At 45.0% G+C, this 26,748-nt stretch overlaps 1 protein-coding gene across 6 annotated transcripts in view; it reads left to right on the forward strand.

The window, feature by feature from the left end:
- Rhoh (ras homolog family member H) overlaps positions 1 to 21,832 on the forward strand; it is a 34,552-nt gene extending 12,720 nt beyond the window's left edge. For 5 of the 6 annotated variants that reach the window (XM_021229693.2, XM_021229692.2, XM_021229689.2 and 2 more), the window contains 2 exons: positions 19,734 to 19,863; positions 20,575 to 21,832. In XM_021229693.2, coding sequence (XP_021085352.1) covers positions 20,785 to 21,360 — 576 coding nt within the window. In that variant the 5' untranslated portion in view covers positions 19,734 to 19,863; positions 20,575 to 20,784 and the 3' untranslated portion in view covers positions 21,361 to 21,832. Of the gene's footprint in view, positions 1 to 18,543; positions 18,915 to 19,733; positions 19,864 to 20,574 lie in introns of those variants that run through there. The other variant, XM_040747127.1, reaches the window with a different exon arrangement.
- Positions 21,833 to 26,748: the final 4,916 nt, after the last annotated feature.

A 26,748-nucleotide genomic window follows, 5' to 3' on the forward strand; every position in this document is an offset into this window, starting at 1 on the left:
TTGATGTATTGATGGACGTGCTGTAGAACTAGATGCTACGTGACCCTCTCTTCCTCTTTGCTCAGTGATCTTGGGTTGTTAGCTAGAAATCAGTCACAGTGATTTACACTGCCAAATCAGCAAACACGATATGCTGCTTAGACAAGTACAAAGAAAAGTTTCACTACTATGCTGACTTAATGATGCATGAGAAGGGGGAGCCGTTAGAAATTAAGTCATTAGGGGTGGAGAGATGGCTCAGTGGTTAAGAGCACTGGCTGCTCTTCCAGATGGACCCGGGGTTCAATTCCCAGCACCCACATGGCAGCTCACAACTCAGGTTCTAGGGGATTTGATACCCTCACACAGACATAAATGCAGGAAAAACACCAATAAAATTCACTACTATGCCAGGCCAGTTTAAAAGAAAGAAATGGAAGCATTTTGTGTGTCAGAATGCTAAAATAGAATTTGTTTTTACTTCACTTATAATAACTGTGCATGTACAGTTTTAAAAGCTGGAGATAGTAAGAGAGGCAGGGGATTTGTGAAGTGCATGAGCCTTGCCTCTAACCTGCAAAGCTTGGGATGGGTCCCTTGGGCAGGACATAGTGAAGGGAGTTTGAATCTGGGCCATGTAGAGTTGTGAATGCTGAGGGGTTTCCTTTGAACACCTGAGAATGGAGGAAGTACCTGGGCTCTGAGGACTCTGAGCGAATATCCTGTAGGCTAGTGTCACCGCACACTAAGGCCATACAAGCGTTTGGACACAGCTCTTTATGTAGACTGAGAACCAGCCAATAGAAAAACTACATTTGGGAGCTGGAGAGACGGCTCAACTGTTAAAGAAAAGCTATACTCTAAGGCCAGAGGAGCCAGGTGTGGTGGTGCATGTCTGCAATCCCAGCATCTGGGAAGCTGAGGCAGGGCATTTGAGAGTCGGAGGCTAGCAGAACTTCACTGTAAGATTGTGTTGATGCAAAGCAAGCAAACAGTAGCAACACAAAAAACAAAAAAGCAAGAAACTCACCCAAGGGAGCTAACTGTCCAATGTCACAGTAGGGGGGGGCACTGTGATAATTATAGGAAAACTATTGAGTCTACTCTTCACTTACAGCACAATAAAGCTCTGATGGAGGAGGAGAGAAACAATAAAACACTGTGGAAAATAAAAAGAAACAAAAAGGCCAGAGGGAGTGAGAAGAGAACCCGTCTTAGGCAGAGGCCGAGGTGACGGTTCCAGGGGTGGCCAAGTGTATGTGGAAATAGTCCAGTTTTTTTTTTCTTTCGAGACAGGGTTTCTCTGTATTGTTTTGGAGGCCGTCCTGGAACTCGCTCTATAGACCAGGCTGGCCTAGAACTCACAGTGATCCACCTGCCTCTGCCTTCCGAGTGCTGGGATTAAAGGTGTGGGCCACCAATGCCCGGCCGAGAGAGTATCATTTTTGATAAAATGGGGCGGTAATGTAATCAGGTACCTCTAGTACTCACAATAGTCACGACAGATTTACATCATAAAATAAACATTAAAAGTAAATGACATCCGTGTAGCAGCAGCTGCGGCCTTGAGACCGCTTGTTTTGTTTTCCTGCCTTCAGACGATCTGTGACTGTTACAAACTCTCAGAAGATCATTAGAGTGCAGTGCTCACATGTCCCATCACCAGGGCTTCTAATCCCTCAGGATAGGACGTGATGAATCAAGACGAGCTGAGAGCTCATCTTTCTGCCAGAGGCCTGGTTCAGAGGCTATTGGTTACGAAGCATCGAACACTTAAGAGTCAAACTTTGTAAGCCCCTGCTGGTCACCCTCATCCCCACATGCCTGTGTGTCTCGGGACTGGCTTATGCTCTAGAACAGCCTCTGCCTCTGTCCTTAGACCCCACCCATCTACCCACCTCTCCTCCTTTCTCTTTATTTCCTTCTTTTCAATTTTCCCTCTCTCGCTGTCCCTCCCTCCCCTTCCTTCCTTTCTCTCTTTCTCTCTTCCTCTCTTTCTTTCTTTCTCCCCCTTCCCCCCACAGTGACAGTGGCCCATGGTCTAGAGCTCACCCTGTAGTCTAGGGAGGCCTCAAACTTTTGGTGAGATTATAGGTATAAGCAACCAGCCTGGCTAGAGGAGTCTTTCTTTTTAATGATCTATTTTTTTATGTGTTTTGCCTGCATGTATGTTTGTGTAAGGGTGTCAGATCCCCAGAAACTGGAGTTACAGACAGTTCTGAGCCATCATGGGGGTGCTGGGAATTGAACACAGGTCCTCTGGAAGAGTAGCCAGTGATTTTAACTGCTAAGTCATTTATCCATTCCCAAAGCATGTTTCTTAATAAGTTTGGGGGGTTATCAGTTCTTTTGGGATCTAATGAGAAGTAAAGACCTCCGAGAAAATGCACATATATATATATAGATATGTACATATATATATAAATACACACACACATATATATAATATATATATATGTATATATATAGGAACATGGACATCTGACATAAGCATTCTCTAAGCCTTTCTAAGAATCTATAGGCTTCACATTAAGACCGGTGTCAGAAGCTCAGAGGCTGTCAGCAGTACAGGGGAAGCATTATGGGATGGAGGAAATCAAGTTCTGCTTATTGTGATGTCAGGTTAGGCAGAAGGCTAACTCTCCGCTGATGCTGATGGACAAGATGGCGGCTTTCGGGTGCATTGGATCCTTAAGTCCAGCAGCACATAGACTGGGACAGGTTCCATCCACAGAGTATGATCACTGCTCTAAGTCCTTCCTTCTGAATCCTCCTCTGTGAGGCCAAGGTCAGGGAAGAGCAGCTTACCAGATTCCATTTTAGTGTCCTACGTACAGCTATGTGTAACCTCGGACAGCACTAGATACACTGTCGCTTTTGTATACAGAGGGGTCAACTGGAACTACAGAGTAGAGTGGGGGAGGGTCAGGGGTCATCTGACACCTCCAGCCAGGTGGTAAAAGGCAAGAGTTGGTATGTGTGCTGTTCCCAAGTGTAAGATGTAGCCTTCTCTTCCCCTCCCCTTTCTCTGTGTCTGTATGTGCACAAGTATCTGTGTGTGTGTGTGTGCGTGTGTGTGTGTGTGTGTGTGCGCGCGTGTGTGCGCGTGCGTGTGTGTACATTTGTGCAGTGTGCAGCTTCATGCATGGACTAGGCAAGTGTTTGGGTATGCAGTCATATTCCTTACCCAGATATATTCTTTCTTCCCTGAAGCTGAATATCGGGTTGGACCTCGACAGCCCTGTGGCTATGTCTTTTGACCAGAGATGCCCCCTTGCCCACCTCTGAGTGCTCTTTTCAGTAGAGCAGACTTAGCCCAAACCTGCCCCCTTTAGCCAGCCGACTCTGTTGAAAGCAAAAGATGGCACCACATTATGGAGTCATGGTCACAGGATGGGCTGCAGGGTGGGGGTAACAAGTGCACCCTTCCGCAGCCCTCCAGAGAACAAATATGTGCAACCTCTAAGAATTTATGAAGTACGCATCAGGGTAACAACATTGCAGTAAACAAGCACCAATTACGGTCCTCAGCACTCAAGTGCAGATTTACAACGGTTAGGCTTAGGATTTTTCTGACTTTCATTCTCCATACAGCACTCCAGCCAAGACATAAGACAGTCAGCGTTTTACTACAAAATCGTCTTCAGGTTAGATGACTGTGGCCAGGCACAGGCTGACGTTAGCATTCTTAGCATGTTGGTGTGGGCTAAGCTAGGCAGTTAACGTGTTACCTCATGCATTTTCAGTAAACAATACTTTCAACTGGGGTGGTTCATCAGAACATCATATCACTGTAAGCCAAGGAACACCCAAGGCCAGGGGCAAACCTGCCCTTTTTGCAGGCCTCTTGGTGTCATCGCTGTCCTTAGCTAGCCAGTGTCATCCCAGGTGAGTGACTGGTTCCTCTTCCCTTGAGTCCTGCCTTTTCTTGTCTCCAGCCCCTCCAGGCCCAACTGTCGTTCTTGAGACACTTCTAAGGATATATACCATGCCACAATCCTTTTTCTTTCTCTCTTGTATTTTTTCTCAGTTGCCACAAAAAAATTTCCATTAGTTTTATTCCAACAGTGAGCTGAAGGCAATGCTCACTGTGGTGGGGAAATCTGAGAACACATGGGATCAGTTCTCCTACCCAGGAAAGGGGAAGGGAACACCATATATTTAGAATCAAATTTAAATGTTATAAAGGTGTTTCTGTCGGCAACAAAACCCTTCATATAATTTGCTCCACGATACATTTCTCCAGATAAAACCTGACTTTTGTCAGCTCCAATATCTTTGGACAATAACTGGCTGAGTTTATGTTGGTGTTGGCTCTTCCCCTGGGGTAGATAGCATTAGAGGTCTGTGCAGGAAATATGAAGGGTAAAACCAGAAAACCCTTACATATTGGCAGTACTATAGTTCCGTACATCTGCTAAAACAATATTGTCATTTTATTCCTGCATCTAGATTCTTTGGCAATATCAGAGAAGTGTCTATGATACTCTTGGCTTTAAAATCTAATAGTAAATGTAGATTCGGAATAGTAATGCAAGTCCGTTGTAGTAAACGTGACACACACTTTTTATCATAAACACACAGGAATGCAATTTTGCAACCTGTAAGATTTTGTGTATTAAAATCCCCATCACTCCAGTGTCTTCATTCCAAGGTGTATAGAACCCACAGAGAAGGGTCCTGGCATTGCTTCCCAGTGTAAGAGAAATATCGATACCTCTCAGAAGAAACGTTTGAGTTAACAAAGGGAGACTATAGCTGTCTGTTCAAGGCCTGTGGTCTGCTTTTCTTTCTTTCCATCATCTATGCCTTAGGGAAAGTAATTAAAACAGAACTTGTGGCAGTATCAATATTAAATTCTAGGGCTGTGGGGAGGCTACGTAAAATTTAGAGCGAATGCTCCAAACCAGACCCATGGCTTTGGATTTCCCCAAGTTCTGCCCATTTGACTTGGGAAAGACCCGTCCAACGGTTATTTGGGGAGAAAGGGCTTAGATGCTGTGGTTTAAGACCAGATTGCTAGTTTTCAAAACTGTATCAAGAGAAACAAAACAAAACACGAGCGTTTCCAACTAAAGTTCGTGTTTTTGTTTGTTGACCTGTGACAAGATAACCTTATGCTTTAAAGCGTTTCTGACATTGTTCTCCTTTCTTTGGACGGCTGAAACTATCGCACTTCATATTTATTTTCTACAGTTAGTGATGCTGTTTTGCAGTTAAATTTAGTCATGACCAACTGATTTTATTTTTTTTTCACAGGTAGATAGCTCACTATGTTTCTACCAGTTATAGTTACTCTTTTTCTTTGCCTTGCCAATTTTGAGACTGGCCACTGGCTCCAGAATACTGTATCATTAAAACGCAACTAGTGATCATGGGGATATGCAGTTATGATATGAAAATTATTGTGACATTTTAAAGAAATTTGATGCTTCAAATTTCTCTACATCTATATTTTATCTTTTAAAATTCACAGGATCTTAGATGAGAAGGATTTAAGGTTCTTGGGCTTTGTAATTCGACACACACAGAAACCACCTCCCCCCACCTCCCAGACAGGGCTTCTGTTTAGCCTTGGCTGTCCTGGAACTAGCTCTTGTAGACCAGGTTGGTCTCCAACTCACAGAGATCTTCCTGGCTCTGCCTCTCAAGTGCCAGGATTAGAGGCGTCCACCACCACATTAATAATGGATATTAGAGCATAATAGGCTGGTTATATTTTTAAAGTTAGGGGTCTTATAGTCAGTAATATAGCTTTGTAGCTAGTTTTGGAATTAAAGCAAAACAAAACTTTCAAATAATGAATACAGCTGACTGTTTCTAAGTTCTTCACATGTCAGGAATTTCCCAAAGGAACCGTAAATATTCAATTTGGGAACAACTTTTACATACTTTAAAAAGACATGTGTATTCATAAATCACGAGTGTGTTCATTTTAGCATAAGAGGAAAATTACTTTGTATCATCTTTTGTTCCTTTCAAATGCTGCATATAAGTCAGAACATTAGGACATTCTTCAAAAGGATTGGTTTAGTAAAAGACAGAGTTTTTCATTTAACTGTGAGAGAAATTCCTGATTACATTTTTCAAATGTACTTGGTTTTTTTTTTTCTGGCTTTATTTTTCATTTTACTAATTTGTGTGTGTGTGTGTGTGTGTGTGTGTGTGTGTGTGTGTGTGTGTGTAAGCATGCCCATGTGTAGAAGAAGTCAGATCTTGCCTTCTACTGTGGGATCCCGGGATGAATTCAGGTTCTCAGGCTGCCTCTTACTTCTACCCTCTGAGCCCTGGCTTTGGTTTAACAGTCACTCAGGATCATGTTAGGACATGCATTGTTCATGAGACACACCAGTTATCAGCAATGCTGTTGGCTGCAAATTACATAATACCTGACTAACAACAGTAGTTTAAAATAACCAGCATTCCTTCCTCTATCTAACAAGAGCCTTTCCGTGTTTCTGGAACTGGTTCCTCAAAAGTGACCATGGGTTTGAAGCTATCCATTGGAGCCTGATGGACTCATCATTGAATATGTACCTGAAAATAATGTCTGCCCCCCTCCCCCATTGGAGAAGTCAAGTAGCCAATAACTGAGCAGGGAGGGACAGGCCATGTGGGCCAATCTTGTCATTTTTCTCTAGCTCCTCCCAGAGTCTCCCCACTTCCTTACCCACCCCAACTTTATGTTCTTTGTCTCTGTCTCTCTTTAAAACAAAACCAAAAATTTAGAGACCAATAAGACCAGAAAAAAGGTGCCCCGATGACAAAACAAAACAAAACCATGGAGTTTGTTGTGTGTTGGCTAACTACCCCTGAGCCTGGGGGCCTACTGGAGTATAGTTGATATACCCAATGATACTCTGTTGGAGAAAATTGTGGTTTTTCCAGTTGCCAGAGGTATCAATTAAAAATAGCCTCTGGGTGAGGGGTAGGATCCCATGTTTGATTCCCCCTCTCAGTGCTGAGATCCTGTCTGGCTTGAACCTGTGTAGGGGCTTGTGTATGCCTCTATGAGAGTTCACATGTACATTTGTCCTGCTGTGCCTGGAAGACACTATCTCCTTGGAGTCATCCATGGCCTCTGGCTCTTACAGTCTTTCTGCCTCCTCTTTTAAAAAAGACCCCTGAGCCCTCAGGGGAGGGTTTGATGAAGACCCCATTTGGGACTGAGTGCTCCAATGTCCCTCACCCTCTGCACATTGTCCAGGTGTAGATCTCTGTGCTAAGTGACAGGGCCGGTGTCGTAGAGACCTAGTGTGGACAACTGCATCTGCAATGAGCCGTGCCTGCTGTCATGCTTTAAGATAGTCAGCTTGCTGCAGAGATCACGTGCCTCTACCTCCCGAGACCTAGATGACAGGCAGGCCTCTCGACACTTACATGGGTGTCGGGACTCCAATCCTCACATTTGCATGGCATGTGCTTTTCCACTGAACAACCCTGCCATTCCAGCAGGCCGATCTTCTCATTCTCGCTTCCTGTCACTTCTCCATCTGCAGCCTGGGGCACAGGCAGATCTGTTTGGTCCCTAGACACATAATTGATATGACTTCTTCAGGTCTTTGCATTTTCCCCTCGTTTTGCTTTGTGAAACTCCCTTTCTTTCCAGATTTTGTTCACTGCCACTTCCTGCGAGACACTAAGAGTGGTTTCAATCATTGGCATCCTCATTGCTTTCCTTCCGACCTTTAACATCCTTCTCTCTACAGTCCAGCTGAAGTCCAACTTCCTTCGTAAGTCCTTAACAGAACCCTAAGCTGGAGCACTCCGAACCCCACTATATCCCATTCCACTTCCAGCCTGTCTTCTCTGACACGTCTACTTAATTAACCAGTGCATCTCACGTCTTCATTTGTGGCTTCCCTAACAGCAGAATTTGTGTCTTGTCTCCACAGTCTGCTAAATTCCAGGCAAGTTGGGACCAGTGAGTGCTGCGTGTAAAGCAAGCAATTAAGAAAAGTTGTTTCAATTGTAGATAAAATGCATAGATATCCGTAGACAGAAACGATCCATCTGCCGTCATGGGTACAGCTCACAGGAGAAAGCTCTAAGGTAGACGTGGTGGTTCTCATCTACAATTTCAGCACTTGGAAAGCTGAGGCAGGAGGATTGTTGTGCGTCCAAGGCTAGCCTGGACTATGGTGTGAGACTCTTGTCTAAAAGCACACACACACACACACACACACACACACACACACACACACACGCACGCACGCACGCACGCACGCACGCACGCACGCACGCTGTTCATCTACCTTGTCCTGCCTTCCAGTTCTTGGCCCTCTGTGTAGGAGTTGGTGGCAGGGCAGGATGGTGTGACACTCAGGGCTGTAGTTCTGCTCCAATTAGCAGTGAGCATACTCAGAGACTATGAATGTTTCTTTGTGTCCCAACTGTGGTCTATAAATTAGAGGTATTTTCTGCCATGGGGGATTATTGTGAAGAGAAAATGAGGTAATGTATGAAAGTGCCCGCCCCGTGGTCTAGAACTTTGTAGACACGGATGGTGTTGTGGGCAGGTGGGCTTACATGCATGGATGTTTAGGGGGACGCTGAAATGCCTTTGTTTTCCTGAGTTTGCTTCTTGAAGAATGGTTATCTCAGAGGAGTGCTTGTTTGAAACAAAGTTCTAGGAAGTGTTTCCTTAGTCAATTTAGTCACTGTGCGGGCTTCGTAAAATACACTTACATAAATCAAGGCAGCTACGAAGCTGGGCATGTGACATAGCCTGTAATTGCAGGAAACTGAGGCAGAAGAATTGCAAATCCAAGGCTAGAGTGAGTTTAAAGCCTGCCTTTGATCAAAAATAAAATTAAATTAAAAAAATGAAAACCAGCCGGGCAGTGGTGGCGCACGCCTTTAATCCCAGCACTCGGGAGGCAGAGGCAGAGGCAGGTGGATCTCTGTGAGTTCGAGACCAAGCCTGGTCTACCGAGAGAGTTCCAGGACAGGCTCCAAAACAATACAGAGAAACCCTGTCTTGAAAAAAAAAAAACCAAAAAAAAAAAAAAAAGAAAAAAAAGAAAAAAGAAAACCAAAGAGGCTGGACAAATCTTGGTGGTAGAATTCTTACATAGAATGGTCAAACCTCTAGGTCCCATCTGCAGTACTGGGGTAGGAGCTGAGTAGGGGTGGGGGTCCAGCTGTAACATCACAGGTGGGGGAGGGGATAGCTATGACATCACTGATGCTGTAATATTGTGGTGCTATCACTGGATTTGCAGTCCATTATAAACAGATATGCAAGGCATAGCTGTATTTCTAGGAGTTGGAATAAGAAACACACAGACCTCCAAAATGCTCACAGCACTTAGACCTGGGATGAAATGTAATGGTCTCTTGAGCATTGTGTGTATGTGTGTGTTGATCTAGATGTCCCATTTGTGTCAGAGCATGCCACTGGTACTTATTTTCTGCAGTTCGACCTCTTGTGAATTTCTTTATTAACAATGTCCTCTTGGGGATCTGATTAGATTCTGGTCTGTAATCCTTACAAACGAGGGCCCCAGAATATTCTGCTCTCTGCACAAATGGCAGTGGTAAGTCGGTCAAGAAGACCCTGGAATTCAGCCAGGAGAAGATAAGTAAAGGACAAAGAAAGATAACAGGCTTCCATGTGATGGAGAAAGGAAGCCTCTAAATCATGTGTACAGTGGGGTACAGAGGGGAGAACAGACTCTTCCCATCGAACTGAACCCCAGGCAGCAGTTTCTTTAGACCTTGTTTCTGAAAAAATGCCATGTGTGGATCTCACTCTTCTAGTGCCTGAATACACACACACACACACACACACACACAGAGTTCCTGATATATAGATACACACATACACACACACACACACACACATCCTGATATACAGAAACACACAGACATACATACAGATACACACACACATCCTTATATACATACACACACAGATCAGTTCTGACATATAGGTTCACATAGGCACACACACATCCTGATATGCACATACACTCACACCCTGATATGCATACACACATACACACACACACACACACACACACACACACACACCCTCACCTATCTTGGACTAGGTTAGAAACAAAACGAGATCCCATTGGGAAGTTTTCAGAATTACTTTTATGGGTAAGATTTATTCATCAAGATATAACAACAACAACAAAACCTCTGCAATATATAAGTCCATAGAGAGATCTGATTGGGAGGGCCAATAGCAACACATTCTAGGATATAGTTTACTGTGGCAGAGATAAGAATTCCACATGGTTCCTAGGAAGAGTGATTTTTCTTGACAGGACAATGCTTTGACAGCTGCCCCGCAGGGCATCCCTGTGCTTCTCTGATTCTTTTATTTAAAAGTCCAAGTGTACAAAGCATAGATAGAGTATTGAGAAAGCTTGCTTGGTGTGATGCAAGTTCTTTAATCTCTTCATTGGCTGTTTGGTCAATGGGCTGTGAGGGCTGGGTGGTACTTCTGGCGTGGTCTATTAGTTTAGTTTTCTGGTACTATAACAAAGCACCCCAGGTTGGGTAAGGCTACCCACATTCTTTCAAACGGAGGCACATGTATTTGGGAAGGTTCTAATTATACAGCAGGAGTGTCCAGTGGAGTCCTGAATGGGAGACCAAGACACCACTAATCTGAACACCAAAACAACCTCCCTTCAGCGTCTGTCATTTTTGCTTTAGGTGGCAATTCATACATTAATGTGATTTTTAAATGTACCACCTTTGGAAAGTTGTTTCCTTGGCTTTTCTGATTCTGAGAGCTGCCAAGGGAGTATGCACACTTTTCCAGGGCCTCGGGTGAAGATACAGGCTTCTTTGGGGAGGATTTGAGAATGTCTGCCCGGTACCCACGTGGTGCCACTCCTCACTCACTCCCTTGCTGCCTGCTCTGGGGTCTAGACTTGGTCTCCCCTCGGGCTCCTTGTGGGTGGGGGAGGAGCCACTTTTACCTGTGACTGATGTGTCCTTTGGAACCGTGTTAGGCTCCATGCATGTCTCTGGGTGGGCACTGAAGGTTGATACCTGGAGAGCCCATTGGGGCTGTAGTTGGTGCTTAGTCTGTCCTTCGCTCCTTCTGGTTTATAAATGTCACCTGCCTTGCTAAGTTCTTGTCTCATGGCCTGACAGTCCCTTGTGATGGCCTCATCTTTTTCATACAAGAAGATAATATTTTTTTAAAAAAAGTATCTCTGATAGTATCCCCCCCATCCAGGGATATTGGGACAAAACTTACAGCTTCAGGTTTCTGGACACCATGCTTCCTTTCTTTTATTTTAAATTGGGGTAGGTTCTGCAGCAGTGGCTCACTGACCTGGTAGACAAGGGAGCTGTGAAGAGGATAAGAGTGGTGTCTCTAGGCTTGTCTGAGGGCGTTCTACTACCCCAGCCCATCCTGGCTCAAGCTTCCTATGTCGTACTTTCTTAAAAGTGACTATCCAGCTGGGCATAGTGGCAAATGTCTTTAATCTCAGCAGGCAGATCTTTGTTAAGTTCAAGGCCAGCCTAGTTTACAGAGTGAGCTCTTCTAGGCCAGCCTGGTCTACATACCAAGTTCAAAGACAGCCAGGGCTACCTAAAGAGAGCCTGTCTCAAAACAAACAAACAAACAAACAAACAAAAAACAAAAACAAAAAACAAACAAACAAGCAAACAAATCATAATCACACTATTACAGTTCTAGTATTTTGGTATATTGCTCCTGATTTCTATCCCTCACCCTCATTTTATTAAAAAGTTGGGATTGTGTTGTGCTTACTGTTTTGTACTTTTTTCATGTAACATTTGCTATCATATGTATTCCCCCTACATTATTAAAATGTCTCCAATAGTGGAAAAAGGATGTTTTCTGCAAGTTGCTGGAAGACTTCCTGGAAGAGGTGGCATTTTGGTAGGGCTCTGGGAAAGGGTACGGAGAGCAAGTAAGGGCTTGTGTTAGAAGATGAGGGCAGCACAGTTGAGGATACTGAGGTCGGGAAGGGTAGCAGGGCTCGTACTGCCAGTACAACGGTTGGCGCTGTAGGGCCAGACTAGAAGAGGCTGGAATCCAGAGAGAAGGCTCCTGCAGTGCAAAGACCGACCGGGTCACAGATCTGCTCCAGTGTCACCCCAACCTGTGCTTCAGGCACAGACCTGTGATCTCCACCTCCCTGTGTGTGCAGGCTTTCCCACACGCTCCCCTGGGCTTAGGGCTGCTCATCCATGCTCCTCTCTTCCCTTCTCCTCCAGGATCTAGTTCAAATGTCACCCCCTGGATCTCACTGCAGATTTTAACCCCGTCCTCAGGGTTCCCTCAGTGTTTTTATTCACCTCTGATGGAGCCTGCATTTGTCCTGTTCTAATCCACGGGTAGGGAGCGGAGAGCAAGGCCTTTCTCTGTGCAGAACCTGCTTTTCCTCTTTCTGGCTTAGGACTTTATTCCCCAAGGTTCAAGCTTCTGGGGCCTGAGCCTCATGCAGTCACACCATGATGCCTTCATGTGGATTGAACATTACCACCTCCCCACCCCTATCCTCCCAACCCCCCAAGAAGTCAATCACTTCTATAAAGAAAAAGTGAAGGTCAGAGACATTATCACCCATTTACCGTTTAATAAGTTTTCAAACCTCTAACCTCAGTCTAAAACTATATTAACATTTTATTTGTCACTTTCTGTCCCCGTTAGACCATGTTTAGGTGGAAGCCAATTAAAGGCAGATTGTCGAATTTTTTTCAGACTTCTGTGAATTTTTAAGTTAATGTTAATAGGACATTATACATGTAAGCAATACATTAAGCCTTTAAAAGAAAAAAGATGAAGAACCCTACTCTGATGTGCCCTGGTAGCTTTATGGGTGCTACAAATTCGTGTCTTAATTTCCTGACCTATCAGTTGAGCATCTAGGGAGACATTTAATCGAATCTCCGTGAACTATATTTGTGATATAATCTACATAAAAAGTACTCTGTCTGTATGCCTAAGGGGGCTTTAAAACTCTAAGACAACCTCAAGAGCTATGTTCTAACCTGATTCTTCTCTTACTTAGAGAATTTAAGGAGTAGGCAATCTAAGGTACAGCGGCCATGCTCCGGAGGTTTGCTTTCTTGAGGTGTAAGTATGAAGTGAGGTGAGCATCTCCAGCAAGCTGGAGCGGCTGCTCATTGCTGAGAGCGAGGCCGTTTACCTTCTTAGACCTTTTGCTCTGCCTGGACGGGTGTTATGTCTGGACATTCAGTTCTGTGTGAATGGGAGGGAGGGGACCTGCGTCAGGCCAAGAGCTTGTTTCTTAGTTGGTGGAGTATACGCTGTTGGGCGATGCACAGAGGCCGACTGCACTCTTTTTATAAGCCCCGTGACAGTCCATTGTCTGGATGTGGCATCATTCGTTTCGTCACTGCCTCTTCCCGGACCATTCAGTCAGCTTATCTAGCTTGTGGCTGTTACAAGTGTGGCAGCAATGGAAATTCTCACGTCCCTGGACTATGTGTAAGTATTGCAGCATGATGTGTTCAAACAAGAGAGTTGCTGGATAGAAGGTGTGCATTTAAACTTTTGGTAGATACTGGCATGAATGTGAGAATTGGGGTGACACAAGGTAATGAGGGGTGTATGGTCTGTGAAGAGTTTAAAAACAGCAGTAGGACCAATGTGGGTCCCCTTTGCTGGTCACTGTGTGCTGTCAGTGAGGATGTCAGACTGACTTCTTTTCTTGCTTGCTTTTCTCTCTTATTTCTTTACTTCTTTCTCCCCCTTCCTTCTTCCCTCCTTCCCTCCCCCTCCCTCCCTGCACCCCCCTCCCCTTCCCCTGAGTCCGGCCCAAGTACTAAACCAGACAGGCCCCAAAATCATGTCAATCCTCCTGCCTCAGACTCTCAAGTGTTGGCATTACAGGTGGGCACCATGCCTGCCTGTCTCAGAGTAAGTTCTTTATAGCATGTGTAGATTCTACTAGAGCTCTGGGGGCAAATTCTGCCTCCCAAACGTCTGCATTGCCACGCTTGAACAGTAGGTTGGGATTCAATGGTGACTGCAAGGTAGCTGTAAAGACTCAGAATCAGATCTAGAGTTCTTGAATCCTGTTGTTCCAGGTGACCTCTTGGAATTTTGTATTTTAATTAATTTTGACTGTAAGGGTAAATCTTAGTGCACACACAAATATTTTTACTGAATTTAAATAAGATTTTAGATATGAAATGTACTTTATAACCTATTCTAAAACCAGAGATTGGCTCAAGAGCCTGGTTGTTCCTATAGAGGAGGGAGGTCTAAAAGTGTTCAGTCCCGTCAAATCTGTGTCACCGAATTTTGTTCGACAACATTCTACAAAGGCAACAGGTTTTTCGTTTGCTTTTGCTGTTATTCTCTCCTGGGGATTGGCCCCAGGGCCTTATGTTGCTAGGCAGATATTGTACTACGGAGACACGTCCCCTGCTCTTGTTTTTATTTTCTTTGTTTTGGGGACAGGGTCTGTTACCTGAAGCTGGCCTAGAACTCGCTAAGTAGTCCAAGCTCATCTTGAACTTGCTATGCAGCCCAGACTGACCTTGACCTCACCATCCCCCTGCTGCAGCTGCTCTTGTACTGGGGTTGTGGGTGTGCACCAATGCACTTGGCATGGTGCCAGTCTCCCGTCTGTACAGCTAGTCAGCGGTGTGTGAAGGAGGTTAAAGAAATCTGTCTGCTGCTAGTGATCGGGCCTGGAGTGAGGAGGAAGTCACTCACACACTGGAAAGCAGCCTTCGGCGGTCCCGTTTCCCCTGGACTTTATTTTGGATCCAGTTTTGTGAAGGCTTGTTAAGGTTACAGTGGTAGGCAGTCCTGCCCCAAGGGAGCATGAGAGCCAGAGGGGATGGAGTCACAGATGCCGGGCTCTGGGGCTAACTGCTGGTGTTCAGACCTCAGCAATTACTCTGTGCCTTATTTGTGGTTCTCCTCCGTAAACTGGGGCTGGGGGAGGGACGCAATGGTGCCGACTGCAGGGTGCCCTCGCTATCAAACCAGGCGATTTCCACCTCAAACCTCGTCTGGCAGGCACTGGTGTTGATTATCCCTTGCCGAAGGTCGGACGTTCAGCTTGGTGCTGGACACAGCATCCTCTCTTCGGGTTAGAGGCTATGCAGGCTATCCGCGGTCATCCACACCTTGCAGCGCCGGTTCTGTGACTCACCTGGGGTTTTGTTATTAATCAGCGAGGGCGATGAGAATCTAACCATGCCCTCAGACTCCACACCTGGGCCCTTCACACATCAGTGATGCCAGGAGTTCCCACTAGCCAAATTCAACACTCTCTGCTCAGTGCTCTGGGCTAAATGTCCAGAACCGAATGGACCGCCTTCCTCGTCATTTAAAAAGTCATGACTTACGGGTTTATTCTAAAGGGCTTAGGGGGATGGTTACCCAAAAGAGAGTCCATACGTCTGAAAAGGAAGTCAACACAAAAGGGAGTAGCTGTCTGAAGAATAATTTCATGCTAGAATTGGGAGCTACTTTCTGAGTAAAAAGGTCACCTTTATGTAGTAGAAACTTTCCCCTGGAGGGATTGGGGGAGGATAAGGTAATTTGGAATGAATAATTTGGAAGAGCTAGCTGGATGTATGAGCTTTGCGCTTAAATATTAAAGAAAAGACACAATTCATTTGAAACATACCCTGTGGATGGAAAATGTGCTGAGTCAGCAGGTTCCATTCTGGGCGTGGAGTCAGTCGGTGGCCGCTGAACTGCTTTCTGTAGCTCTTGGCTTCCTTATTTCTTTCATGGGGGAAATGAGTGGGTTGACTCTGATGACCTTTTGGTCCTTTAATCATACTGATTTTCTTTCCACAGTGGGGGACTTGTTACCCTACAGCCCGGGATTGCTCAGTATGAGGAGGTGCCAGAGATCAGGGGAATTTCCTCAAACATGAGCACACCATATATATTAAATATACATTGAAAATACATTTAATTGAGAAAAGAGTCAATATCTCAATCTGTAAAAAGGGTTTTGTAGTCTTTAAGAAACCGTGACCAGTGGGTTGGTGGTGGCACATGCCTTTAATCCCAGCACTCTGGGGGCAGAGACGGGTGGATCTCTGGGAGTTTGAGGCCAGCCTGGTCTACAGAGTGAGTTCCAGGGCAGCCAGGGCTACACAAAGAAACCCTGTCTCTAAAAATATCCTTCCTCCGCCTTCTCCCCCAAAAGAAACAATGGCCATCTTGTTTGGCTGGGAAAAGCCAATGACTTACGAAATTTAAAAAGAACCAGGATGGACGGTGGAGAAGAGAACTCCAATGATACAGTGTGTTACCGCACAATGCTTACACAGCAGCGAGGAGCAGAGCATTTCTCCAGCATCTGGAAGGCACGGGTTCAATCCCCAGCACTGAGAGAAAAAAGAAAAGAAAAACAAATATACATCAGCCAGTCAAATAAATAAGCAGGAAAAGATTACTATTTTGGGCCCAGTGATGTCTTCCTATAATTCCAACATTTGGTAAACTGAGGCAAGTTCCAGGTTAGCTTCAGCTACATAGCCAGAGCCTGTCTCAAAAACAAGACAAAACAACAAAAAATAAAGAGAGAAAAGTGGACATAATTAACACAAAACAAAATTTTGCTGAGCAGTGATGGTACACAGCTTTAATCCCAGTGCTTGGCAGGCAGAGACAGGTGGATCTCAGTGAGTTCCAGGACAGCCAAGACTGTTACACAGAGAAACCCTGTCTTGAAAAACAAAAATAAAACAAAAACAAAATTTTAATTAATTAATTTAACGTGCTCTGTCTGCATGCCTTTATGCCAGACAAGGACATCGGATCCCACTACAGATGGCTGTGAGCCACTTTGTGGTTGCTGGGAATTGAACTCAGGACCTCTGGAGGAGCAGCCAGTGCTCTTAACCTCTGAGCCATCACTTCAACCTCTCCAAAATTCTAATTTTTACCAGTTGTAAATGAAAGCAAATTGAAATAAAATTTCAATACACACAGCTTAAAAACACCAGTCTACTTTTCATCTTTTTTATCCTAGTAACTGCTGTTATTGTTTATCTTAAAGATATAATCATATATTGATACAAACTTATATGGAAATCTTCATTCCATATTATTGTAAAATCAGAAGAAGGAATAAAAATATCCAACAATAAGCAATTGGCTAAATAAATGATGTTTTAATGTCTGTATATATTGTAATGTTATGTAGTCATGACGATTTCGTTGGGCAAATCCTGATAGAGGAAATACTAACAATATCAATGTTAACCTGAGGGATCTGGGGATGCGGCCCAGTTGGTAGCCTAGCATGCAGAAGCCCTGGGTTTGATCCCCAGCACCGCACAAGCCAGAAGTGTGCATGCCTGACCATAATTCCGGCACTCGGCTGTGGGGGAAGGTCAGAAGTTCAAAGTTATTCCCAGCTACAAAGTGAGCTGGAGGCTAACTTGAGTTTCATGAGCTCAAGTTTCAAAAAAGGTTAAACAAAAATATGTAAAACATGATATCAGTTTTGGAAAAAAAGTGAAGTGTGGGAGAAAATAGTAGGTATATGTATACCATTATGACACAGATCTTGGCTGTGGGTGGCCGTTGGTTTTTACCTTATACTTTAGTTGCTCATGGTTTTGAAATATCCCATAATGTATGTGTACTAATTGTATAAACAGAAAAAAAAGACTATTTAGAGATGATCCAGAGAAAATAAGAAGTGACCAGAAATAAGGTCATCTGAAGAGGCCAGCAAATCAAATGCAGAACTGCTGTTCCTTGTCATGGACTGAACATGTGTTGGCCAGTGCGGGTGACTCACAGCCAGCCCTTGGCACATAGTGGTTCCCTTAGTCGTAGATGTGGTGTGGCAGGGGTGGGAGAGGTCTTAGACCGGGTGGAGACTGATTTGGACAAGTCAGAGAAGGAGCTAGCCACTCAGAGTCTAGGGGAAAAACCACTACATGCTAATACAGAAACCTCCCACCTTTGCAGACAGAGAAAAGCCCCCTTTGATTCCTGACCTGGTTTCGAGTGGTTTACACATTTTTCACTCCTGAATTTCTAGCCCTTTCTTTTTAACTTATTTTCATTATGATGGTTTTTGCCCTTTGCAAACAGGCAATTCTGCAGAATTAGGGCAGCGGGGTCTAAGAGAAGTTAGCGAATATAGTGGTAGCAGCTAGCAAGTTAAAGTTCGGTAATGTGTTCCAGGTGTGGGTCAGAATAGAGAGAGAGCAGCTGGTGTCACTAATATAGGATGAACTTGAATCACAAGGTTTGTCTTTAGGATTCTTAATCAGAGTTGCGGCTTCCACCCGGAGGTGTGCTCCGAGCCTGTGAGTGTCTGACTCAGTCACTTGTCACTTGATGTCCCAACAACATTCTCCAAATACTTTAAGGAGTCATTATAGTAGGCAGGCATGTTACACAGGCCTGTAATCACAGTATAACACAAACAAAACACTTCTTCAGAGTTGCACAGGTTGGGGGACGTGTAGCTCAGTGAGCACTTGCCTCATGAGTACAAGGCCCTAGGACTTGATCCCAACACTACACACTACACACTACACACACACACACACACACACACACACACACACACACACACACACACCAAGTAAATAAATTGCACAAGTAAAGCGTGCCTATTTTAGTAAATGTACTGTTAATTCACATAAGCAAAATGAAGGAACAAGATTCACCTATAATCGCAGGCCCCAGGAACAACAGCCCACCTTGACCTGTTCAAACAATGCATTAAAAGCTACACACTGCACTGTAGGTAATGGAGCTTGCTTTCAGCTGTAGAGAACTCCACAGAGGGTCCTCCCCATCAGCAACCAATCTTAAAAAGAATTCCAAGGGAGAAACCAGAGCAAAATGTTACTGCTCCAGCGATTTCTACTTTAACATGAATTCCCACAGAAACCAAGGATGGTATGATTACCCAACAAGTGAAGGAAATCGCATATGGTGTTCGTTGCTTAACTGCTGAGCTGCTGTGGGTTCTTCTTTTGGCCGGGGGGGGGGGGGGGGGGTGAGGGGGCGCAGGGTGGGGTTTTACTCTGTAGCCCATGCTAACCTGGAACTCACAGCAATCCTCCGGCCTTAGTCTCACAGTGCTAGGGCAGCAGCTGCAAACTCCTGTGCCCAGAGGGACAACGCTTTTGAAAAATTACTTCCACCAAAGCCGTCTACTCAAAACCCTCCACATAGTTATAGTTTGATGTCTGTTTTTTGTTATGATGTGTTCTGAAGGGGCTTTGCTTTACAGCAAACGTGAGAGCAGTTCTCCGTGAGAAAGTCTTGTAAGTGCCTTTAATCCCAGCACTCCGGAGGCAGAGGCAGGCGGATCTCTGTGAGTTCGAGGCTGGGCTGGACCGACAGCCTCCAAAACAATACAGAGAAACCCTGTCTCCTAAAACCAAAAAAAAAAAGTTGTTGGTGAATGTAATTGTTTTCCAGCAAGTTGTTTTGTTTAGTTAGGGGCTGTGGGACAGTGCCTGCTAAGCAGGTGATGGTCCCAAATTGTTTCCAGGTCTCTAAACTCATCATGGTCCTACAAACATGTAAACTGAGACATAGAGTTTAAACAGCACGTTAGAAGCTACACCCCGCCCTGTAGGTAATGAAGCCTGCTTTCAGCTGCAGAGAACCCCGCAGAGGGTCCTCCCACTTAACCAACCTTACCAAAGAATCTCATCGCGAAACCACAGAAAATTGTTAGTATGCTCGCATAAACCAAGGACTGGAAGATTCCCCGTCAAGGGAAGGAAATTATATGTGGTATTCATCCCTCATTAATTTCTCTTCCTTGCAGTTCCCCAAAGTGACTACAATCCACTAGAACCTCAGGACACACAAGCCCAGCTGCCCAGCTGCCTTCACCTGGCTGCCTTCCTGCTTCTTGGCCAATCAAGAGTTGTTTACAAGTCTCATTCACACACCAGGTGGGCAATTGAATCCTTTTTTCATGTGGTGTCCAGAGCAGTTCCTTGTGTTATCATTACCAAACTGCTCCTCTCCTCCCCTCCTCTCCACTCTCCTCTCCTCTCCCTCCCCTCCTCTCCCCTTCCCTCCTCTCCCCTCCTCTCCCCTCTCCTCTCCTCTCCTCTCCCCTCCTCTCCCCTCCCCTCCTCTCCCCTTCCCCCTCTCCCCTCCCCTCCCCTCTCCTCTCCTCTTCCCTCCCCTCCTCTGCTTTCTTCCCCTCCTCTCCCCTCCCCTTCCCTCTTCTCCTCCTCCCCTCTCCTCCCCCTCCTGGCCTCTCCTTTCCTCTCTTTTCTCTCTTGTTCTCTTCCCCTCTCCCCCACTTCTCTCTCAATAGGATCTCTTGTACAGCTTGAGCTGGCTTCTAACTCAGGATCCTCCTGCCTCAGCCTCTTGGATCTGGGATTAGACATGGACACCACTGTAGCTGTCATTCAAGGACTGGGTTTTAAGGACAAATCACTCCTGTCTCTTGGCTAGGAGATATTGTAGGTGCTATGTGTTAGGTGACAGGCTTTAACTTCTTTTGCCTAGGGTAGGGATGGGACTGGATGATTGGGTTTAACGGCTACCCTGAGATAGGACCCTCATTTTTAATTACTTTGACAATGAGGAGGGTCTTTGTCATCAGAAAGGAAAAAAATCTCAGTTTCTTCATTCTCTTTCTGTTCCAGTTGGCAACCAAGCTTCAGAGGTTTTCCCAAGCAGCTGCTGCCTCTCACCTGGGTGAACAGGAGAAGTAACATCTGTAATTGATGCCTGAGATTCTGAGAACATAAACCCTGGTTGCTGTCTTCTTACTAGATGGAGCCTGCTGCAGCAGCCCATTGAGGGTTCTTTCCCGTGGGAGCCTGAACTCATAAGCAGGACTTCAGACAGGGAAGATGTTGAGTTCTATCAAGTGTGTGTTGGTAGGGGACAGTGCTGTGGGGAAAACATCATTACTGGTGCGCTTTACCTCGGAGACCTTCCCGGAGGCTTACAAGCCCACTGTGTATGAGAATACTGGTGTGGACGTCTTCATGGATGGCATCCAGATCAGCCTGGGCCTCTGGGACACTGCCGGCAATGATGCCTTCAGAAGCATCCGCCCCCTGTCCTATCAGCAGGCAGACGTGGTGCTGATGTGCTACTCTGTGGCCAATCATAGCTCATTCCTGAACTTGAAGAACAAATGGATTAATGAGATCAGGAGCAACCTACCCTGTACCCCGGTTCTGGTCGTGGCCACACAGACGGACCAGAGAGAGATGGGACCCCACAGGGCTTCTTGCATCAATGCCATAGATGGGAAGAGACTTGCCCAAGATGTGCGAGCCAAGGGCTACCTGGAGTGCTCAGCCCTTAGCAACCGGGGAGTACAGCAGGTATTTGAATGTGCTGTCCGAACGGCTGTCAACCAGGCCAGGAGACGAAACAGAAGGAAACTCTTCTCCATCAATGAATGCAAGATCTTCTAAACCTCAAGGTCCTGCATCCAGCATTCATGAACGTACCTCAAAGACTGATGGGGGAGGGGAGGTGGCAAGCCAAGGGAGGGGATGGACCTTTCTTGGTCCATTTGAACAGCCTTTCTTCTGGGTGGGGTTAGAGGGGGAGGCTGGCCACGGATGCTTCTGCTTCCACTCTATAGATGAACTCTTTGCCCAGCACAACCACAGAGATTCCTTGGGAAGCCATGTGAATAGTCCATCTTCGATGAAAAACTAAAACAACTGTCCTAATTTAGACAAGGAAGTGAATTTCCCAATTATGCCATATTTAAACTCACATTTTATTTAAGTAATAATCAACAACATAGCTTTTGTTTTCAGGCTTGGGAAGTCTTTTCTTTGAAAAGGCAAACTGCTGTATGAGGGAAATAACCTTGGGGGCTCAACCATATGTTAGTAGTGTTATTATTTGCTCCTGAATTTAATTTAGTTGAAACTACTTGTGTGCTGTGTTTTTCTAGGTAATCAAACTTCCAAATGATCACGAATGGGTCCCTGCAACTCATTTTCTATTTCCCCATTATTCAGAGTTGTGTATAAAATACAACTCCAGACCTTAAGGTATTTTAACATTGCCAAATGATTTTGAACGGTTATTAGTTTTTCTCTGTAAATACAAAAAAGCATTTCTTATTTGTGATATTACCTGTCACTCAAAGAACTCTAGTTACACACCAAGTATTTCTTTCTCATTCACTAGGACAGAGATGAAAGGAAAAGTCTTTCTGCTAGAGAGTCACACTGTGCAAAGTAACAGCAGCAGGGCTTGGGACAGATGCAAGGGGCCCTTCTCCTGGCCTGCGTCTCCCTGTGTACACTTTCTGACTGGTTACAGGTCTCAGGAGAAGAGGCCCCGCAAACGTTCTGAACAATAATTAATTTGACAAAGTTGTTCTCCTTTGAACTCTAAACTGGATGACACTGCACCATCACTTATTAATTTTAGGACTGATTTAAAATAATTAGAAAGGCACCTATGTGTGTATGTGTTTATGTGTACAAGGGGAAAGACGGGATTTATAGCTTTAACTGTTTCATGAATAGATACTTGTGAAAAACATTACAAGCCCCAATTTGGAGGCTGAGAAAGCCTTAAGTAATTACTCAGATAACAAAGCCATGTGCATCTACATGACCCTCCTTTCTTATTGTCTGAAAGCAATTGTGTCACCTTTTCTGCATCCAGATTACCATTTCTCATGCCAGTCTAATAGCTAGGAACTGCTTGAGTCACCCTTACTGGAGCCCAGAACTGTCACGGGGTTGTGTGGTTGTCACCGTGAAGGATGAGGAGCCCAAAGGAGCAACTCCACTGAGGATTGTGCTGACATAAGCAAATCAGTTTATCACGGTGATTCTCTAACTGGTTCTTTGTGGTTACAATCTGGTAAACATACCATATAATGTCCGCCATGCTCCCTTCTCCTCTGCCTCTCTCTTCCATACCCAGTCAAAAGCTTGGGACCTGGATCTTGGTCTTGGGTAGATGAGTTGGCCCTATATCCTAAGTCTGGTAGGTTTGCTTTCAGCCAATCTCTCAGTCCTTTGGTTCTGTGGCTTGTCCTCGCTTCTGGGTGCCCTGCTTCTCCTGACTTGAGAGCTCTTGTCTTCAGTCCATGGCCCTGGCCAAAAAGGTTGGAATGCTGAAGAACTGACCACGGCACCTCATGTCCTGATTTTCTTCTTATTTTCCAACACAAAGGTGTTTGTGTTTATTTTTCTTTTGATGTGTGTGTGTGTGTGTGTGTGTGTGTGTGTGTGTTGTTGTTGTTAGGAATTGAACTTTTTTGTTTTGTTCTCATACTGTAGCCCAGGATGGCTTCAAGCTTGCAGTGATCCTCCTGTCCCAGCCTTTCCAGTGCTGCGATCATAGGTGTGAGCCACCAAGCCTGGCTTACAAAAGGTCTTTAATAACAAACACAGTTTCAAGATTAATCTTTGCAATATTTAAAAACACCAAAGAAACGAATTGTCACACACTAAATTGGCTGTCCCCTAATATTTTTCTTTCTTTCTGTTGAAGGGAGGTAGGGGTTGGAGAGCATCTAAAAGTGGGAAGGATCTAGGGACGAAGAGGGAATTTAGTGGGGAAACAGGAATGGTGGCCAGAGAGGATGCTAATGGCGTTGCCATTGCTGCAGTAAGGACACAGAGTGAGGTCTGCCTGCTGACTGGAGCGAGCTATAAAGCTCCTTCCAGGAAGGAAGCCTCACACTGGAGGGCAGGAGTTCACATGTGGAGCCTTCTCAGCGTGCAGCTGGTGGGAACTGAGCCAGCCAGGGGCTGTCTTCCCTGCTAAGCTCTGTGTCCCTGAGTCAGTGTTACCTCCTAACTAGCTCTGTGTCCCCAGGGCCTAGCACAGGGAAGAAACCATAGCCAAATGAAGTTGTGTCAAATTCAGCTGGAGGGAGAAAGGCAGAGATTGGGCCTCTAAGTAGTTATGAGAAGGAAACAGACCTGAGTAGGCCTGGAAGAGGTAAGGGCTGAAAGCAGGATTTTATGGAGGAAGGCACACTTCACAGGACCGTATGTTTAGCTTTGCATGCCTACGTGAAGGCGTATGATTCTTCCCCTTCAGTATTTATGGTGCTTTTTTTCTGTAGTCTTCATCTTTATTGTTCCAAGTGGCAAAATTAAATATACTCATGTTTGCATGAAAAAGTGGTTTTAAATGGTTGACTTATTTGTTCTTGTTTACTCTCTACAGTAGAACATGGTGTGGCCTAAGCAGAATTCTGCAGGCCAGGAAGTCTGGGGCCAGGTGTCAGCAAAGTCAGGCTTTATGGAGGGACCTCTTCCTCTTCTGGCTGATGTCTTCTTGCCATGTCCCCACACGGAGGGAGGGAGATGTATTCTCCTAAGAGCTCGAATCCCATGTGTGAAGTCTTTACCTTTCTGACCACATTATCTCTTAATGCCATCACACCCATCTGGCTTCAGAGGACCGGTTTGAAGGGAAGGGGCACACACATTCCACCATAGCAATGCTGTTCTGTCTTACTTATTCATCTGAGCCGAATGGGGCAATGGAATCATCCTGCCTGATACGAGTCCGAGTGACACGAAAACCAAAAACATCCTGATGGTTGAAGTGTGTCGAGTGCTTCAGTTATCTGGGCACTGTGCTAAGTTTTTGTATGTCATTATCGTGATCCTTGGTATATAAGTATATATGAGTGTGTTAATGGGATAAGCCTGAGCTATGCAGAGGGTGAATAGCAGAAGTCTGAGTCTGGAACAGGTCTGCGTGGCTTAAAAACTCTACTCAAAACCACCACGCCCACTTCCTCCCTGAGCAGTTAGCTGAATGGTTTTGCCACATCCGATCTCCTGTAGCTGCCGGCCTCACCCAATACTTGTCAAAGGGCCTGTATTTAAAAGATGATGATGATGAGGAAGAGGTGGAGGAGGAAGATTTTGAGTTGTAATTTGTCATTGTTGTTTTGAGACAGGATCTTGCTACATAGCCCAGGCTGACCCCAAACTTATGGTAATCTCCCTGCCTTAGTTCCCAATGCTACGATTACAGGCATCCATCACCACACCAAGCTTAATAGATTCTTTTTATTTATATTTTTTTGTAGTACTGGGAATCAAAACCAAGGCCTCATGAATACCAGGCAAGCACTCTATCCTGAGCTATGCCCCCAGCCCTAACAGATTGTTCTTAAATAAAATATTCCATGTCTACTCTCCATCTTCCCTTTCTGTCCTTTCTGGTGATGAGGCTAGACCCTAGGAAGTCATCCAGGGTCATCCATGGCAAAGATCTCCATTTCTACCATTCTTTTCAGTGTAACTTCCTACACTGATGTGTGTGGATTGGCAACCATGAAATACAACATGATTTCATGGTCTCAGAAGCTTGGCAATCCTCTATTTTCTTACCTGTTGTCTCTCCCCTCAGGTCTCAAGTGTTCCCTGAAGAGCAACAGGGGAGAAGAGAGGCTGCCCCTTCCTTCTGAGGGTTAATACCCAGGAAGGGCACTTTACCCAGGAGGAGATAAAGTGGGAGGGTTCCAGATTGGCAGATCTCTAGTGTTATGAAGTGACAGAAGGAACAGACCTCTGTGAGTGTTGGTCCCCAGGCTTAGAAGGCAGGTCTTAGGGGTCAAGGGACATCAGAATAACTCTATGACAGGGACTTGGCTGCCCTTAGACTGTGTCTCTTTTGATAAGGCAAAGAAATACAATCTCAGGCCAAGATCTCAAGCAGCTTTTCACAAGATAAAACAAGCCAGGGAAGCTACTTGTGATGTGAGCTCATGAAGGCACTTGACTAGACCTAATATCTGAATTAACTCTGAGGACTCAAAAAGTTATCATGACATGAAACTTAAGGCTACATAAAAAGCCATAACTAATGAAAGAGAAAGGAGTTAGACCGTGAAACACTGTAGAGTCAGAAAATCTGAATTGTGTGTCTTCTAGACTCAATTTCCTTTTCTTAAAACATGGGTGCTAATTTCTAGAACATTCTGTGGAATTGTTGGTGTGATGCTTGTGGGAGAACTTTTTGCCTTACACTTTTGTTCAGACAGTCATGTTACCATGTGTCTGCTGGATTCCTGTGCTGAAGCGTAAGCTGACTCTCTCTATCAGATCAGAATTTTCTAGAGATTTCATCATGTGGGCACCATGAAGGGAAACCCACACAGAAGCAGATTTTTCTCATAATATTCTCAACTGAAGCAAGATGAGTACAATGACACATAGGATAACAAAAATAGCAGTAAATTCCCTCTGAATGCCTGCTGATCCTGGCCTGTGTAGGGCTTTACAGACCACACAGACACACACGCACATGCACATACATTCACATGTACTCACACATGCATACATAGAAGCAGACACACAGGAACACACTAAGACATGCAGATTCACACACAGACACAGACACATACTCACAGGCACATATACACCCACTTGTACACACAGAGGGGGGAATGCTTTTGTTGAGGCCCAGACATATACATAGAGATGTTTCTCTTTACAGCCATTTTTCAAATTGTCCCAGTTTACCATATAAATAAACTTGACCTGCTAAGTGCTATGGCTAATGATATTCAGTGATCATTATGGTTGCCAGTTTGGACAACAAGACTTCCTTGTCACACATTGTAGGGCATGCCTGTGATTAGTGCTTGATAGCCTTCCTGAGACTTTCCTTCTGTCATCCTTCCCATAACATTCTCAGGTGATTACACTGTCCGAGTGGTCTCTGTTTGCTGTCCCCATTCCCTGAATCTTCATCTCCCACTGTTCCTGCCTTCCAGGCTAGTCCATGGACCCAGCATCCTAGGTCTCTTCCTAGATACTTCTATCCTAGCAGGAAGTCAGAAAGAAGGAGGAGAG

The sequence above is a fragment of the Mesocricetus auratus genome, unplaced genomic scaffold (assembly GCF_017639785.1).
Source record: "Mesocricetus auratus isolate SY011 unplaced genomic scaffold, BCM_Maur_2.0 Super-Scaffold_100006, whole genome shotgun sequence".
Classification (NCBI taxonomy): Eukaryota; Metazoa; Chordata; class Mammalia; order Rodentia; family Cricetidae; genus Mesocricetus; species Mesocricetus auratus.